Source organism: Atractosteus spatula, chromosome 26 (assembly GCF_055471065.1).
Source record: "Atractosteus spatula isolate fAtrSpa1 chromosome 26, fAtrSpa1.hap1, whole genome shotgun sequence".
NCBI lineage: Eukaryota > Metazoa > Chordata > Actinopteri > Semionotiformes > Lepisosteidae > Atractosteus > Atractosteus spatula.
Window position 1 is genome coordinate 7160733 of NC_142731.1, and position 16400 is coordinate 7177132.

At 45.2% G+C, this 16400-nt stretch overlaps 1 protein-coding gene and 1 non-coding gene across 2 annotated transcripts; one reads left to right on the top strand and one right to left on the bottom strand.

The window, feature by feature from the left end:
* The first annotated feature begins 6628 nt into the window (after window positions 1-6628).
* Window positions 6629-16150, top strand: LOC148814743 (gasdermin-A-like). Its single transcript, XM_088906508.1, has 11 exons — window positions 6629-7147; window positions 8621-8847; window positions 9336-9528; window positions 9955-10117; window positions 10604-10712; window positions 11379-11426; window positions 12045-12074; window positions 12163-12302; window positions 13138-13300; window positions 13690-13760; window positions 14180-16150. Exons 2-11 carry the CDS (start codon window positions 8631-8633, stop codon window positions 14408-14410), a joined length of 1365 nt encoding a protein of 454 aa, XP_088762634.1. The 5' UTR covers window positions 6629-7147; window positions 8621-8630; the 3' UTR covers window positions 14411-16150.
* Window positions 8521-8592, bottom strand: trnac-gca (transfer RNA cysteine (anticodon GCA)). The gene has a single exon. It is a non-coding gene; the product is annotated as a tRNA-Cys (tRNA).
* Window positions 16151-16400: the final 250 nt, after the last annotated feature.

Here is a 16400-nt window from a genome sequence, read left to right on the forward strand (position 1 = left end):
ATTGTCTGTTAATAACTCCATCAAACCAGTTACTTGCTTATTTAGTTACTCATTTTCCAGGGGCAAGGGTTATTTAAACCTGGTTCAAACTTCAACCACTATGGCACTATAGGACTGGGGCTGCAGGCCCCCACTCAACTGTTTGTTCTGGCATTGTGTCTGAAACTTGCACTGTTGACCTGATTCCCTCTGGTTTGTTCTACCTCTCTATCCAGATTAATGCAAAAGCAAAGGGAGATCGTGAAAAGGAGCTGAAAGTGGAGGCAGGAGCCACCCTTGCATTCAAGGTGCTAGAGATCAAGATGGTTGACGATGGACTTCTGAGTGAGTGTCTTGTTTACTCCTGGGTCCTTTGGCCAGTAGCCATGCCACCTTCGGTTAAGTTCCCCGCACAGGCAGGGCCTGGCCATCCGAACTGCCCCCTGGGACTGCCTTTTGTCACTCTCCTTCCTCCCCTGCTGCCCATCCTCCTCTCTTTGATTTGTTTTACAAAAAAGGTTGCGGGGGTATTGAACAAGGTACCCAGCCGTTTTTGGCTCCTTTCATGAAACAGCTGGATGAGATCCTTGTATCTGTTCACTACTAACAGATGGGCCACGTGGGCTGAATGGCCTCTCATTTGTAACCTTTCTTATGTTCTTATCGCCGCAGAGCCGTCACTTCTATACACTACATTGTACTGCTTTTGTTTCACTCACTGTGGACTCCAGATTTAGGTCCTTAGGCTCCTTCTAAAATTGCAATGATTTCTGTGGTTTGTGTTGCCAGTGAGTCTATTATGTTGCATTGTTGCAGTTTGGTTCCTGCTGCTCTGCTGTATTTTTGCAGCATGCTGATTTTTCTGTCAAGTCCTTTTGTATCAAGTCCTCCTTGATTAAAAACGTTGCCTATATAAACAAAATCTCCAGGTACCAGGGGGTAGGCAGGCTTGCAAGGGCCCAGTTGCAGATCATTTAGTGTGGTCAGGCCCGTGGCATAACTCTCCTCCCTTTTATTCCAGGTGAATTTGCTGAGGAAGAAAACGACAGCAGCTTCTTTGATTTTGATGGTACGGTGCTCCTCTTTTTCATTCATTCCGGGAGTCCTAAAGAGTCAGTGTCTGTACTGCTTCAGCATCTGTACCACTGGACAGAAATTGTATTGCATCATCTGTTTTGCTGTAGAACACAGAGAATAGTCTTGGTAGGGGTCCAGTTTGCAAACACTGGAATAGCGTTTTCATAAACGTAGCCTCATGGGACAAGCGGTATCCCTTTGCCCAGTTAAATTAATTCAGGTGTAAGTTAATGCCACAAAAACAGGATCTCACATCAGGGAGTTTTTTTTTATCTACCTTAGTGTTATCTCTTGATCTGGGATCATTGCCTGGAGTGTTGCTCAACCTTTTTGTTTCCACATTGATCTTGCAGGAGTGTCTGATATTGCAGCTAATGCTAGTGGTAAGTATTAAAGATATAACATAAAACATTCTTGGTGAGACTTTAAAAAGCAAGGAATGCAAAACAGTTTTTTGTATTTTGCAAACAGTGGCTCTGTGTTTTAGTATCTATATATATAATATTAAAAGCATGTTTTCATGCTCCATATCTGAATCAAGGTTTGTTAGTGTAACACATATGGTTTGCTAAATTGTAGTTCTTCATCATCAGTGATACCTCTTCCAGTTATTGCACACTTATTTACCTTTGTAGTTGGTAGTTAAGATGTACTGCTTAATTATTTCAATTACAGGAGATCAGTGCCTAGAACTGCAACAGCATATTGGGTACAGGGAGACATAATCTCTTGCTTTGAAAGGATGTTATTCGTTTGAGTCATGAGCTGTGGTTAAGTGCCTGCACATTTGTTAAATTGTGTTCTACAGTAGAAACTTGTCACTGGTAATGGAGCTGAAGTGGCTGCATTTGTAACCTGTCCTCACAGCACCGGGGCTCAGTACTCAAATGCACAGCACTCAAATTTGCTGCCATACATTTTTATTAAATTAACCGTTACAAAAAAAACCTTTTATCAGCACAATCATGACACAACACTGGCTGTTTTTAAGCTGCTGCTACCCACTCGTTTTTGCTGAAATGACATACAGTACATAGCATTAGCAGGTTGAAGTTCATGCAGAGTCTGAGACAGTGACTTGTGTTATTTGTCCTTCAGATTTCCTTGCAATGAAGCAGCAAGTTGAGAGGGAGTTCCAGGAATTCAGGAATGTGGATAGTAGCTCCAGGAAACATATCTGGAAGCTGCTGTCCCAGACCGTGACATACGGCCAGGCCCTGTCCACTCTGGATAGCATAGTAAGGGGGATTTTTGGGAATGCGCTGTCTATCTGAGAGCAACAACACTCATGACCCAAACCCACTCGAACAAGGAGTGTGTGTTCCTTGTTTTTTTCCCCATGTGTATCTGCCGTGTATCAGGCATCCCTTGGGCGTTTCAGCTTCGCAGACTGCCCTGCATGTAGGATAGCGTAACTCGCTCAAATATTTGTCCACCCTGGATAGGATAGTGAAGGGGGTTTTTGGGTAATGTACTGTCGGGGGGCAGCAACACTAAAACATATATGGATTCATAGCTGTATAAAGACTACACAGCCAAGGAGTAGTGTCCCTGCTATATGTCAGGATTCTCCTCAGGGAGTGTCAGTCTGGCAGGCCACCTCACTGGCTAGACAGATACCCAGCTGAAAGAATCAGAGCCACCTGGCTGAAAAACCATTTCAGCTTGCATTTCCAGAATTGATTTTGATGCTAGAAAGCAACACACTTTCAATGTTGCTTTGAAAACGGCCTGGCAGGAAGCGTCAGGTTCTGTCCATGAACCGCACCGCACGGAGCAGCCCCCAGCAGGAGCCCAAAACGGACCTGAAGGAACTTGCACAAAAACAAGCCAGGCTCAAACATGCAAACATCCTGCTAAAGAAAAACAGAAATTAAAGACCGTACTACAAAGCTTGAGAGGGTCAGGGAAAGCTGAATTATACCGATGCACCAGTGGCGTGTCCTGTCCCATCCAACTCAGATCTTTGTTGCTGCTTACACGCCACATGCTCTTGAGTTGCACGGCAGGGAGCTGCAGCAGCCGTGTGCGGACACGTGCCTGAGTGTTCCTGTGTTTGTCTGCAGCTGGAGGAGGAGCAGGTGTGCCCAGGCGACCCCTCTCCCCTGGATGCTTTATCTGAGGGCGTCAGGTCCCCAGTGAAGGAGCTGCTGTCCCACGTGGGACTCGACCCTTCTGACCCTGCGAATCCCAGCGAGCTCTGCTCCCCCCTCCGCCTCCTGGTCAGCGCTCTCAGCGGTGAGCATGGCTTACAGCATTGCACCACCCCCGGAGCGCAGTACTGTGTAACTCTTTCGCACAGCACAGATCATGGTATTGTATCTTGTTAACAGAGCTGCCCTCGCAAAGTCTGGGTTTATTTGACATAACTATGTTCAGCTTTGGCAGCTGTGCTGGTCGCTTTTACTGTCAGGACTTACAGAACCTGGTCTGCATTCAGCCATTCGGAGACGGGGTGACAGCAGGACTCTGGCAGGGGTTCCAGAGCCCAGGGACTCACTGGGCGCTTGTGTGTTGCAGAGCTGGAAGGCTTCGCTGTGGATCTGATCTGTGACCTGACCAGCGAGGCCCGCAAGGAGCAGCTGAAGCTGGTGAGCAAACACTGAGAGGGGCTGAAGGGAACTGGGAGGAACTGGGGGGACTGGGAGGGGCTGACAGGGACTGAAGGAGACATAGGAGAGTCTGCAATTGTCAGGCATTGCCCTTGGTAACCTGACCATAATACTGACTGAGCTCTGTGAGCCTGCAAAAAACACTAATTAAATCCTGGAAATACAGCACATGTGTGTAAACGAAATTGCAGTATATATATAAACAGCTAATTACATGTACATTTGCTCTGTTTTCTCCTGTCTAGTGGCTGAAATATCTTTTGAAATTCTTAGAAACGCCGATCACACTGTCATAACAATTCCTCATGTAGACAGAGCATTGAGCAAGTAAACCGGTTCTCTGCATGCAGTGCTCATCTGTAGCAAGGCAAGGTAACCAGGGCCTGGTGTCTCTGCAGGTGCAGTGGCTTGTGGAGCAGGTGTACAGCGGCTCCAGCCTGACATCGGGCTGGTCTGAGCAGTTTTCCCAGGACAGCCTGCGCTTGGCGAAACAGGTGCTGGGGTCCTGCGGGCTGTGCTTGGACGAAGGGAGGCTGCACCCCAGTCTGGGGACCCCCTTGAACCCCGATGTCGCCCTCCTCTCCTTCTACATCGCCTTGCAAGGCCTGGAGAGCCTGCTGGAGCAGTAACCCCCCTCTCAGAGGCCCAGACACTCAGTGAGCACAAACACACACTGGTAACACACTGAGGCTGTCCAGTTACAGTATAGCCTGTATCCAAGCCACTTTTCATCAGTGTCTAGGAGCCCGTTGCCTGAAGCAGTGTGCGGGAGCTATATTGTACTGAACTTTAATATCCATTTTTTATGTGCTTCAATCTATTACACTATAGCTAAACATGCCATCTCCCTTATTTCTGTGCAGTTCTCTCTGTCACCAGAAGAGAGTGGCAGTTTGCGGTTTCAACCTCTAATCTGATAGTGGTTTCAGCGCATCATAATATTGCTCTTATCTCTCTAGACGAAGTTTGAAACTGCTAAACCTGTTGTTTCTCAGTCTATGCAGGAGCCAAAAGCCCTTTGTAGTAAAGAAGAACTGGGACAAACCCTCAGGTACCTGTAGGGTGCAATCTGAAAGACAGCTCAACAATAACGCCACCCTGAAATACTTACATTGATTGTTCTTGTTCACTTAGAGTGTCTGGGCTTTATTATATTTCTATAATATTAACTCGATAACATTAATTTTCTGTAAGTGTTTTCTATGGGTTTATTTTGGTGCAGTCAAATTCAAGGCTATAGCAGCATAGAATTGCTGCTTTTGTTGAAATTCAGCAGAAGCAATATGAAGTAATAAGCAAACTGCTTAACAGGAGAATGCAATTATGATGCCTTTTCTGAGATTTACAGTGGGCTTTGGCAAGGCTACAGTGTACGCTGGCCTTGTACTGATGGCCAGCAATAATGTCCTGCAGTATTGTAACTTTGAAAGCAAAGCTGCATGCTGCTCTTTAAAAAAAAGTGAATTGGTGAAGAGCACAAGTATTTGTTGCTGTAGAGGGCTAAATTCCTGGGAAAGGAGAGTCAATGGAGTTCTCTTTTCAGCACTGTACCTGTTATGTGTCACTTAGGAAAAGAGGAATTCTGTGCAAGTATGTACAGTAATTCATATCTATGTCAATTTTACTTTTTGTCAATAGTATCCTCTTTACATAATTTTCCCTTGTGGCCTGGTATTGTCACATGGTAAACAGTGCTGGTCCAATACAGGTTTCTGTATTTGTGTCAGAGAGACCTTCCTGGGCTCTGGTAATTCCGTGGTTGGGGGGGTATAGTTTTCTTGTACAGTAGCTTGAAAGATATATTCCGTATAAAACAATATTAGTTTGTTAAAAATGGTGACATAGTTAGCTTTATCTTTGGACCACTGAAGGAGTTGAAGTGACATAACCTTGACTTAAAATATGGACCAGATGACACTGGTGGGTTGGTACACAGAGGGTTGTGGGAGTGTGGAACAAGCTACCCAAGCATGATTTCAAGCTGTTACTGTTCTTTCTAGAAGTGACTGGATGAAATTTTCAGATTGATTAGCTACCAAATTGTCTAGATAATGTAGGTCCAATGGCCTCCCTCTCATGTATAACCTTTTTTACTGCCTCATGTTCTTAAAATATTTTTAACATTCTCCGTGTAAAGAGAAATATTTGTATTGTATTAATAGAAACTTAGGGTCGGCAGGGGGGCGTTGGTTTCGCTTTGTCATGTTTATTTTCCATTTTTTGTATCTTTTAAGTCATCTTCTGTAATGCCAAATGTTATAGTTAATCAACAGTATAATCGTGCTTTAGGAGATGTACAACTGTTTGCTTCGTTTATCCTAAAACTTATTACAATGTATCGTCCTAATAATTTTGTCTGGGATTGTTATTCTTTCCTCGGGGGGGATACATGCTGTAAGCAGCCTATTATAGCAAAATATTAAAATATTAATCAAACCTTCAATCATGAGCCCTAGAGGTCGATGTACGGTAAATGGAAACGCATTTTTTTACCCATAGCAGTGATGTTCCTCTGCAATATACAGTAAATACGGACGATCTCTGCACCCCACTCTCGCTGTGTAATTCTCGTTTAGACTCTGGCCTCTCAGGAAACTTTCCTTAAGGGTAAAGATTTTAAAAATAAAGTAAACACTCGGGTTAACGGGCTTCAGACACAGTCTAACAAAATCAGACAAAATCGGTTTAACGGACAAAATCTGTGAAATCGGAAATACCAGACATGCCTCGCAATGGAGCTGGGCGAATTGCTTATCAGCAATGGGTGTTGTTTGCGTTTCAGCGAATTTTATACAATATAGTCACGACACGTTAAATAAAAAGCTTGAATATTTATGATAAAAAGCCCAGGAAAAAAAACATTGACTAGCTTGGTTGGGTGACTCGTGTGACTAAACTCCGTCTGTAGAAGAGAAGTTATGCAAACACAGCAGGAAAAAAAAGTTTTGTTCCCTCTTTGTACAAAGCGTATTACTCCACAGCAGAGAAAGGAGGGATGACGGCTTTGTGCAGTGTCTGTTGTTTTTTTTATTTCATCAAAGTTTGATGATAGTTCCTTCCCCGTCTTTTCAATAATAGCGGCTAGAGCTCGCCCCTCTAAGGGAATTCAGAGTGAACTGTACGACAGATGGACTCATTACGACTACACTAGCGGACCGCCTCTTAAAAGACTCGGGAGAACTAAAGTCGGATTTGTTTTCTCGACGCGAAGTTAGGGAAAGGTAGTTTTTTATACAAGCTGTAATTATCTGTGCGGGACTCAGCTGACCTTCATAACTTTTGCTTCCAAACCTGAGACGCGCTGGAGACCCATGTGCTTTCGTTTTGCTCTGAAGCGTTGGGCTGTTCGTAAAAACCAGGGGCGTTGCTGTGTGACTTGTCTGTCTATAAAGTTATCACTGTGCCATGAAAAAGTGCCGCTTTTGGAAATCTGCGGACTAACGAAGAGAAAATTCGAATAAAAACCAAGTTCTGTCGAGGTAAGTCTCTTTTAACTGCAGAGGTCCGCTTTGTAGGAGGAATTTTGTAAGCGAAAGAATGCCGTGAGCAGTCGTGGTTGAAGCCAAGCAGGAGCAGAGCTGCGTTTTATCTTTCTTGTTATTTTTTTTGTGATGTTATTTCTGTTCTTGAGCCACTGTTCCTGACGTTTCAGACGTTCCTGCTAATGATGAGCCCAGAACTTTTTAAAAGTTATTTGTAGCTTGGTAAGGGTTAAATCTTATTCTTTGGAAAGGACAGGTTGAATGGGCCGCAGACAGACAAATGCTGCATTTCAAAACCTTATTTGTTTTGTCGAATCTACAGCTGATCTCTCACGGCTGTTAAAAGCACCTCCTGCTACACTCCCGGTGTATCGGAAATGTATCTGGGCACTTCACGTGATGAAAGACGGGCCCCAGACTTTAGGTACAGGAAGGAAGTCTGTGGGCTCTTACGCACTAGAGGGAAACCTCCTGCAGGCCACAACTCTCGGCTTTAATCTGTTATCTGCAGCACAGAATACAATCCACTTATTCACCCTTTTTTACCGCAGTCCACAGCATTTGAAGTCTGTTCCTGCAGCATGGAGACCCTCTTTGTGGTCACTGGTGCTTGTGCAGCGACAGTAGCCCCACACTTTGACTCTGAAGTTCCCTTTCATCTTAAAGGATTATTGTTTAAAAAAGATTAATCATTAATAATACATTAGCGCATCCCCTGTGAGCATCACATCGTTTCGATATGATTGGCCCCATGGCAACACTCCATAGGAAGAGTTCATGATGGGTTCTTGATGGCCTCATTGAATAAATTATTGGCTTTAATCGGCATTAATTTACCGCTGTCTCCAGTTGTTCTTTAGCTTTGGAGGAGTCTTTGTTCTCTACAGAACCTGCAGGAGTGTCTCTCTGAAGACCAGGAGAGACTATAACACTAGAGCACAGGGCACTGTTGAATGGGCTTACAGTACAGTTAATCATATCTAACAAGTGAGAGCATGCCACAGCCCACACTGCTTCCTGTTTCTTGTACTGTGTGTTCTTCTCAGCCTTGGGCCATTGAAGGAGGTTACTCCACTAAATAGTAAATTGCAACAACTCTGTAATCTGTGTTGTGCGTGTTGTACAGGCTGAATAAATATCAGATACCTACACACTTCCTAATACCATTATTCTTCGTTACCAGTCTTCATTTCCACATTTCCCCATGCAGTGACAAGACTCCAGCTAACTGCACAGTAAAACATCCACTGAATAGAAAAGGAACACAGATTTTATATCAGTACACAGCTGAATAAACATCTGCCCTGTCTCGGGCATTTCAACAAGTACTTTATACATAGGGAGACAAGAAAGTCAAACAATAAGATGTAAGGGGGCACCCGGATTTGAACCGGGGACCTCTTGATCTGCAGTCAAATGCTCTACCGCTGAGCTATACCCCCACACTGCTGTGCTGCTGTTTCTCTGCAGGCTGAGCAAGATGTTCAAAAAGCTGACCAAGGACATTGTGAATGAACTGGACCCTCATGGCTACCTGCACCCAGTCCAGAGTCTGTACGACTCTCATAAGTTTGAGGTGCTGACTGTGGTGAAGAAGCACGTGGAAACCAGGTTACTGCTCTGGAGTGTCAACCGATTTGTTCCAACAGGGATAAAGCTGGATTGTTTGCTTGCGCATGGAGACACTGTGGATATAGGTGAGAGTCAGGCACATAGTGTCCTAATGGGATCTCCAGATACTCGAGTTGTTTCTCATCCAGATGCATGCATTTCAATATACTGTATGTGTAACAGGAGAGCAAGGCAAGGCCTGTTATCCACTCCTGCCCTTTCCTCCACACAGAACAGCTGATTATTTAGACACTTTCTTTGAGATCAGTTCTCTGTGTTATTATCTTACAAGCTCTAAATTAGAACTGTAGTTTCCCGAATCGGCATATTGGTTCCATTTTAGAAATATGATGAATGAATAACCCAAGACATGCATTTATTTTTATCAAAGACATGATGCTAATAATCTACCTTGGAGGGCCTGGTTTCTCCTAAGAAGGTTACAAGTTCCGGGGTGTGTGCAAGGGTATGTGTTGGGAATGTCCATCCAGGTTTGGAGTGGATAACCTTGTGTGTCCAGTGAGTCTCCACCTGTGTGTCTGTGACCCTCTCTCACTCTGTCTTTTCCCTTCAGGAAAGACAACAAACAAACTTGGTTCAGTGAAGATGAAGCAAGAGGGTACTGTTGACGTGAAAGGTCCTGTCATACTTTCTGTGGTGGATGGAGAGGCGGGGGTGACAGTGGTCAGCTGCAGCTCTGTAGGTTCCACTGCCATGGAGGTGGAAGCGGTCAACATTAATGACCTTCACATGAAGCTAGAGGAGAGGTGAGGAGGACTGGGGACTGGGGGGGCGGGGCTTCAGAAACGGGAAGGAAGAGAGGGGAGAGGAAGTGTGGCCACATTGCTTGATGTCTCACTGCGGTCAGCCTGGTGCTCCCTGCACATGTCCAAGCAATGCTGTGAGCTTTGTATCAGTGAAGAGTCTCCTTGTACAGCAGGAAGCAAGTGGAATCAAGGAAAAGTCACTTTTATTATCTGGTGTCTTCTACTGGCGCTCCACTGGAACACCTCCCAACTGCATTGCACATGTTAATGTTACTGTTGCCCTGTTGTGTTATTTGCATTTTGTACACTGGTCTTTTCTCTTTCACGGCTTTGTTTCCCTTTCAACTGTGGCACATGTGGTAAAAATAAGTGACTAAATAAAATGATTAACAAAGGGTACTCATGTGCTGCACTGCTCTTTGACAGAACATTCAACCACAACCACTGGCTGATGAAAAAGCTGAAGAACCGGAAGGTGTCAGGACTGTATGTGGTATCGGAGATCCTCAGAGCCAAGACCGCAATAGACCTGCTGCAGAACCTATATGGAGATGCCACCTTAAGTTTCTGTATCAGCAACTTATTCACGGTACCACTAACTGGACCTCCACCGCAGTAACAGCAGAAGCACATCTGTTTCTAGTCTGTAACAGCTGTAATAACTAGCCACCTGTAAATTGATCTGACCTCTGAACTTCGTATGTTTGATAAATAATTCTACTTAAGTGTGATTTTGTAACTGGGCTGTTATTGAAAGATTATGTATTATCCCGGTATAATAGTTCCTTCCTTTCCTTCTCTGGTGAGTTATATCTCAGATGTGCAGTGTTTTAAAGCACTTTGCCTTTAAAGTCACAGTGTGCACTGGTCTTAATGACTTAACAGGAACAATTATTTGCTATGTCACTGTGTTATATTCCAGACACCTACTGTCTAGAGTTTTAATTTGAAGCTTACTGCAACACCTGTGTCACCCTCCAAAACCAGTGTAGCAGACACTTACCCCAGAGTGGATGGCGAACCCTGGGGAACTATTTTACAGAATTCCCTCCGCCTTGTGGGTCTCTCATTTCAGATTGGTGGAAAAGTGAAAGGGGAGCGTGAGAAGGAGCTGAAGGTGGAGGCAGGGACTGCGCTGGCATTCAGGCTTTTGGAGATCAAGGTGGACGACGATGGACTTCTCAGTGAGTGTCTTGTTAACTCCTTCTGGGTGCTTTGGCCAGCTTCTCAATCATGCTGGGCCAGGAGCCATGCCACCTTCTGTAAATTACCCACCACAGGCAGGGCCTGGCCGTCTTGAAGCTTCCATTCCTTGCAGTGTCTTTTACTGCTGACCCTTAGTTTTGTATGCGATTTTCACCAGCATGGGCGCTAGTAAATTTAGGGCTCTAGTCCATGGTGTCCAGTCCTGGCCCTGTAAGGCCAGTGTGCCTGCAGGCTTTATACCTAGACCAGGTTTTCAAGGTTTCTTTAGAGCAGCTGCATCTATACAATTGAAAGAAGCTGTTAAATTGAACCCATTCGTTCCTCGAGCATCAGCTAGTATTGCTCGTAAAGAGCTTAGTTGGAATGAAAACAGCAAACACGTTGACCCTCCAGGACCAGGATTGGACAAGTTGGGTGTAGTTCAGGGGAACGGTTTGGACTTGCAATGGAAAAGAAAGAACTGAAAAGGCCAGTTTTGCCTCCTTCTGCTCTGGCGCAGAGAGCAGAGCATGGTTCCTTGTGCAGAGATGAGCAGCTAACTGTGTTTGCTGATGTTGCTGGAGAGCTGTGGACAGACAGATGTCCAGCAGCTCTAGGATGGTCAGTTCTGTGGCTGAGCTCTTTTCCCATGTCATATCTTGCAGGTGATCTTGAGGAAGAAAAGAAAAGCAGAAGTTTCTTCTTCTCTGATGGTACAGTACATCCTTCCTTACTTACAGTCAGAATCAGTGGTTTGCATTGGAATAAGGCTGTGTGACGCTAAGGACAGTCTCAGGAAAAGTTGGAAGGCTTGGGATTAGACAACTGCCCCAGTCTTGGCTCTCAGTACAATGGCAACTCCTTCAAGCTGCCGGGTGCCTTCTGATGACCTGCAGGGATTCGAACCCGGGCTCTAAGTACACACGGCTCCACTCCCTAGACAGCACATCACTCTGCCACACCAGAAGTCTGGGTCCCTCTGTCACAGCAGCCCAGTACACCGTGTAGATTTCAGAGAGGGGATGACGTCACCCCTATAACTGTGTGCCTTATTGCACCTGCATGCTTGCAGTCCTCCTGCAACTGGCATAAATCCCTCCTATCAGGAGCTGTGCCATGTGTAACATGTGAAAAGACAAATAGCTCATCTGTGTCTGCATCAAGGTGGAGGAAACTGTACCCTATATGGCATTGGAGTCATTGCCGTGATCAGGAATGCAGAAAGATTTCAAATTGGGTGGGTATAAAATAAATCAAAATGTGTTTCTCTCTTGATTAGGAATTGGTTAGGAAAACACTTAAAGTTGTTTTTTTTCCTGTTCATCTTGTAGGAGTGTCATGTATTGCAGATGATGCCAAGGGTAAGTGCTAAAAAGCATAATATGTCCAATCCTATTTCTCCATTATTAACATATTTAGCAGGTTAAACCTTCTGTATTTGTCTTTCAGATTTCCCTGCAATGAAACGCAAAGTTGAGAAGGAGTTCCAGGAATTCAAGAACCTGGATAGTAGCTCCAGAGAACACATCTGGAAACACCTGTCCCAGATGTTGACATCTGGCCAGGCCCTGTCCACCCTGGATAGCATAGTAAGGGGGATTTTTGGGAATGCACTGTCTATCTGAGAGCAATAACACTCAAGACCCAGGCCCAGGCCCACTCGAGCAAGGAGTGACTGTGTGTCACATACTGTTGCTCCAGTGTATCTGCTATGTCTCATTTCAGCCTGGCAGACTGCCCTTCTTGTTAGATGGCACCACCAGCTGAAATCTTCCTGTCCACCTTGCATGACCACAAAAGACTGAGTTTAATGCTGCCAAGCTACTCACTACAGACCACGTGCTGACCTTTACATGTGCTCAGTCCACTTCATTCATTACAATGTTATTGATGCCCTAAAATGTTAATGGCAAATTTCAGCAACAGCTAGAAGCATACAGTAGCTGACCCATTTACCTGGCCAGGAAAGATGATGTCTGTGAAATACAGCTAACGCTTAAGTTCCAACCTTAACCACTGATCACCACCAAGCTTGAAAGGTACCGGGCTGAAAAAGCGACCTGTGATTTAACCAGTCAAGGAAAACCAGTCAGTATCTAAAAACTACCAATAAAAGGATCTGGTCTGTTGGTGCTGTACCTCCAGTGAGGCAAGTGGATTGTTTGTAGGGAGTGAAAGAGACCTGGTCATCTCTGTGAACAAGAGCGTGGAGAGGTGACAAAAGTGGAACAGAGGGCTACTGAAGCAGAAAGTAAAATTGCTTTAAAGCCACATTAGGAAGAAACTGCAGTTTTATTCTGACACGCAAAACCAACTGTGGTATGTGAAAACGTAATGGGAAAAAGAGATGCACTTCTGAGAGTCGGCTGTGCACAATGGCAGCAGTGAAGCAGTATGTATATCTGTGCATTTGTGGGATTGCAGATGGAGGAGAGGGAGTTGTTTGCAGGTGATCTGTCTGCTCTGGAGGCTGTACCTGGGGAGGTCAGGTCCTCGGTAAACGAGCTGCTGAGCATCGTGGGACTTGACGCCTGTGACCCCAACGAGCTGTGCTCTCCCCTCGGTCTCCTGGTCAGTGCTTTCAACGGTGAGCATGGTTTCCACTGCACTTTGTTCATGGTGGTGTGGCGGTGAGGATTGCTGCCTCATGTTTCCAGAGCTTTCAGCTTGATTCTGGCCTCGGGCATCTGTCTGTGTGGAGTTTGCATGTTTCCCCATATTTTACAGGCTCAAGTTAAAGTTAGATCCAGTATAATTATGCAAAATAAAATGATAATTTTTCTGGCACAGGTATATATAGAATTTGACTGAAGAGTCAGGAGTTATTATTTTCAGCTTTGGCAGCTGTGCTGGTCACTTTTACTGTCAGGACTTACAGAACCTGGTCTGCATTCAGCCATTCGGAGACGGGGTGACAGCAGGACTCTGGCAGGGGTTCCAGAGCCCGGGGACTCACTGGGCGCTTGTGTGTTGCAGAGCTGGAAGGCTTCGCTGTGGATCTGATCTGTGACCTGACCAGCGAGGCCCGCAAGGAGCAGCTGAAGCTGGTGAGCAAACACTAAGAGGGGCTGAAGGGAACTGGGAGGAACTGGGGGGACTGGGAGGGGCTGACAGGGACTGAAGGAGACATAGGAGAGTCTGCAATTGTCAGGCATTGCCCTTGGTAACCTGACCATAATACTGACTGAGCTCTGTGAGCCTGCAAAAAACACTAATTAAATCCTGGAAATACAGCACATGTGTGTAAACGAAATTGCAGTATATATATAAACAGCTAATTACATGTACATTTGCTCTGTTTTCTCCTGTCTAGTGGCTGAAATATCTTTTGAAATTCTTAGAAACGCCGATCACACTGTCATAACAATTCCTCATGTAGACAGAGCATTGAGCAAGTAAACCGGTTCTCTGCATGCAGTGCTCATCTGTAGCAAGGCAAGGTAACCAGGGCCTGGTGTCTCTGCAGGTGCAGTGGCTTGTGGAGCAGGTGTACAGCGGCTCCAGCCTGACATCGGGCTGGTCTGAGCAGTTTTCCCAGGACAGCCTGCGCTTGGCGAAACAGGTGCTGGGGTCCTGCGGGCTGTGCTTGGACGAAGGGAGGCTGCACCCCAGTCTGGGGACCCCCTTGAACCCCGATGTCGCCCTCCTCTCCTTCTACATCGCCTTGCAAGGCCTGGAGAGCCTGCTGGAGCAGTAACCCCCCTCTCAGAGGCCCAGACACTCAGTGAGCACAAACACACACTGGTAACACACTGAGGCTGTCCAGTTATAGCCTGTATCCAAGCCACTTTTCATCAGTGTCTAGGAGCCCGTTGCCTGAAGCAGTGTGCGGGAGCTATATTGTACTGAACTTTAATATTTTTACTTTTCTACTTTTTTACGTGCTTCAATCAATTACACTATAGCAAAACATGCCATCTCCCTTATTTCTGTGCAGTTCTCTCTGTCACCAGAAGAGAGTGGCACTTTGCCACTAACACAGCGGTTTCAACCTCTAATCCGATAGTGGTTTCAGTGCATCATAATATTGCTCTTATCTCTCTAGACAAAGTTTGAAACTGCTAAATGTGGTTTCTTGCAAAGCTTGTTGTTCTGCAGTCTCTGCAGGAGTCAAAGCCCTTTTTATTAAACAATAAGTGGGGTAAACCTGCATATTCCTATAGGTTGTGATTCGGGAGGCAGCCCGAAGGTGACTCTGCACGCATACTCGCACTCACTGCTGAAGCACATTCTCTGTCCAGAGGCAATGACATACAGTATGAGATCATTCGTGCTGGCTTCTCATGTCCGGACTTCATTTTATGATTTTACACAACATGCAAACATCTCAGCTCCCTCTCATCTTTGCATGGGTTGGCTTTGGCACAACATTTAAAAGGCCTTTAGTGTAGCTCTCACTGCACAATCCTTTGACAAAACAGGTGCAGTCGTATGTAACAGTCTTACTTTACTCACAACCTACGTCAGATTTTTTTCTTTTCATTTGGCATGGATATATATCCAAAGTCCAGTGTTAAGTCAACTAGAAGTTCAAGGAAAAAACAAAACATTCCATCTGTAAGTGTTCTCTCTCTCTCACTCAGCGCTCTGTGCTCCATTTAACCATTTTTAGAAAAGCACCAGTAAATTTTTAATAATTCTGCAGCAGGATCAGAGGTTTCTGCGGCAAATGGTTTCTGAAGTACCAAACTCCTTAACAGCAGAGATTGCAATGCTTGAGACCTTTAAGTTTTGCAATGGCAGCAGAGTGTTCCTGGCCCTCTGTAGTGTGAACTTCGGTAATTGTGCTCCTGAGAATTTGAACTTCCGCTGCAAAACAGCACCTCTGCTCTGCTGCAGAAGGTGTTATTTGACTTCCTTATAAGCAAAGAAAAGGTGTTTGTGTGTGCTGAGCATGTACAGTATGAATATTCAACAAGTATGTTAAGATTTTATTCCTGTTTTAAATCTTGCCTGAAATATTGCTAAGCCAGTCAGTGCCTGTCTGGGAAGCATAGGGAACAAGGCAGGGTCACGCCCTGGATGAAACACCAGTCTGTATATCAAGAGCAGGCCCGCCTCTGTGCTTCAGCAGCATGGCTGTCTTCTCAGGCTCACCAGCTTGCAAAGGGAGGGCCTAAACTATATCAAAGTCTAAGTTTTCTGTTGTCTAAGCTCAGGTTTGGCCATTAAATCTGAGAGAGGAAGTTAGTCTTTTTTGAAGGGTGTTTCAATGGTGTCACCCCCAAAACAGCCAGCCTTGAAAGTTTTGGTCTAAGGCGAGTCGTCATGTTGGAGTATCTGAGCCTGGTGCCCCCAGCCTTCAGAACTCCAGGAGACAAAGCTTCCCAGTTAACTTCCTCATTAGTGGATCTTAAGAATGTTTTGAACATGTGTTTTTGAAACGTCTCAGACATTCTGTGTATTTCGATCATTAAAAAGTTTACTTGCAAACAAATGCCTTTTTTAAATTCAGTCTCTGCTTGCTGGACTATCTAGGCGACACTGCTGGTTTCAGCCAGCAGGTGGCAGCGAAGCCCCGGTGTGGACATTGATGTGAACTGACATTACGCGACTATAAATAGGAGCTGGGGGTCGGCAGGGAATATCGGTCCGCTTCTCTGTCTGAACCTTGTGCTAGTTTTCCAGTGTTTGAATTTGTCATTTATGCATCTCATGCAAGATTTTATGATCAGATTTTCCAGCTG

What these genes read in the sequence shown, in the direction of transcription:
- LOC148814743 (XM_088906508.1), top strand. Translation starts at nt 8,631, where the DNA reads ATGTTCAAAAAGCTGACCAAGGACATTGTGAATGAACTGGACCCTCAT. An exon ending in CCTGGTCAGTGCTTTCAACG is followed by an intron (nt 13,301 to 13,689) that starts GTGAGCATGGTT and finishes TGTGTGTTGCAG; the next exon opens with AGCTGGAAGGCTTCGCTGTG. An exon ending in GCAAGGAGCAGCTGAAGCTG is followed by an intron (nt 13,761 to 14,179) that starts GTGAGCAAACAC and finishes GTGTCTCTGCAG; the next exon opens with GTGCAGTGGCTTGTGGAGCA.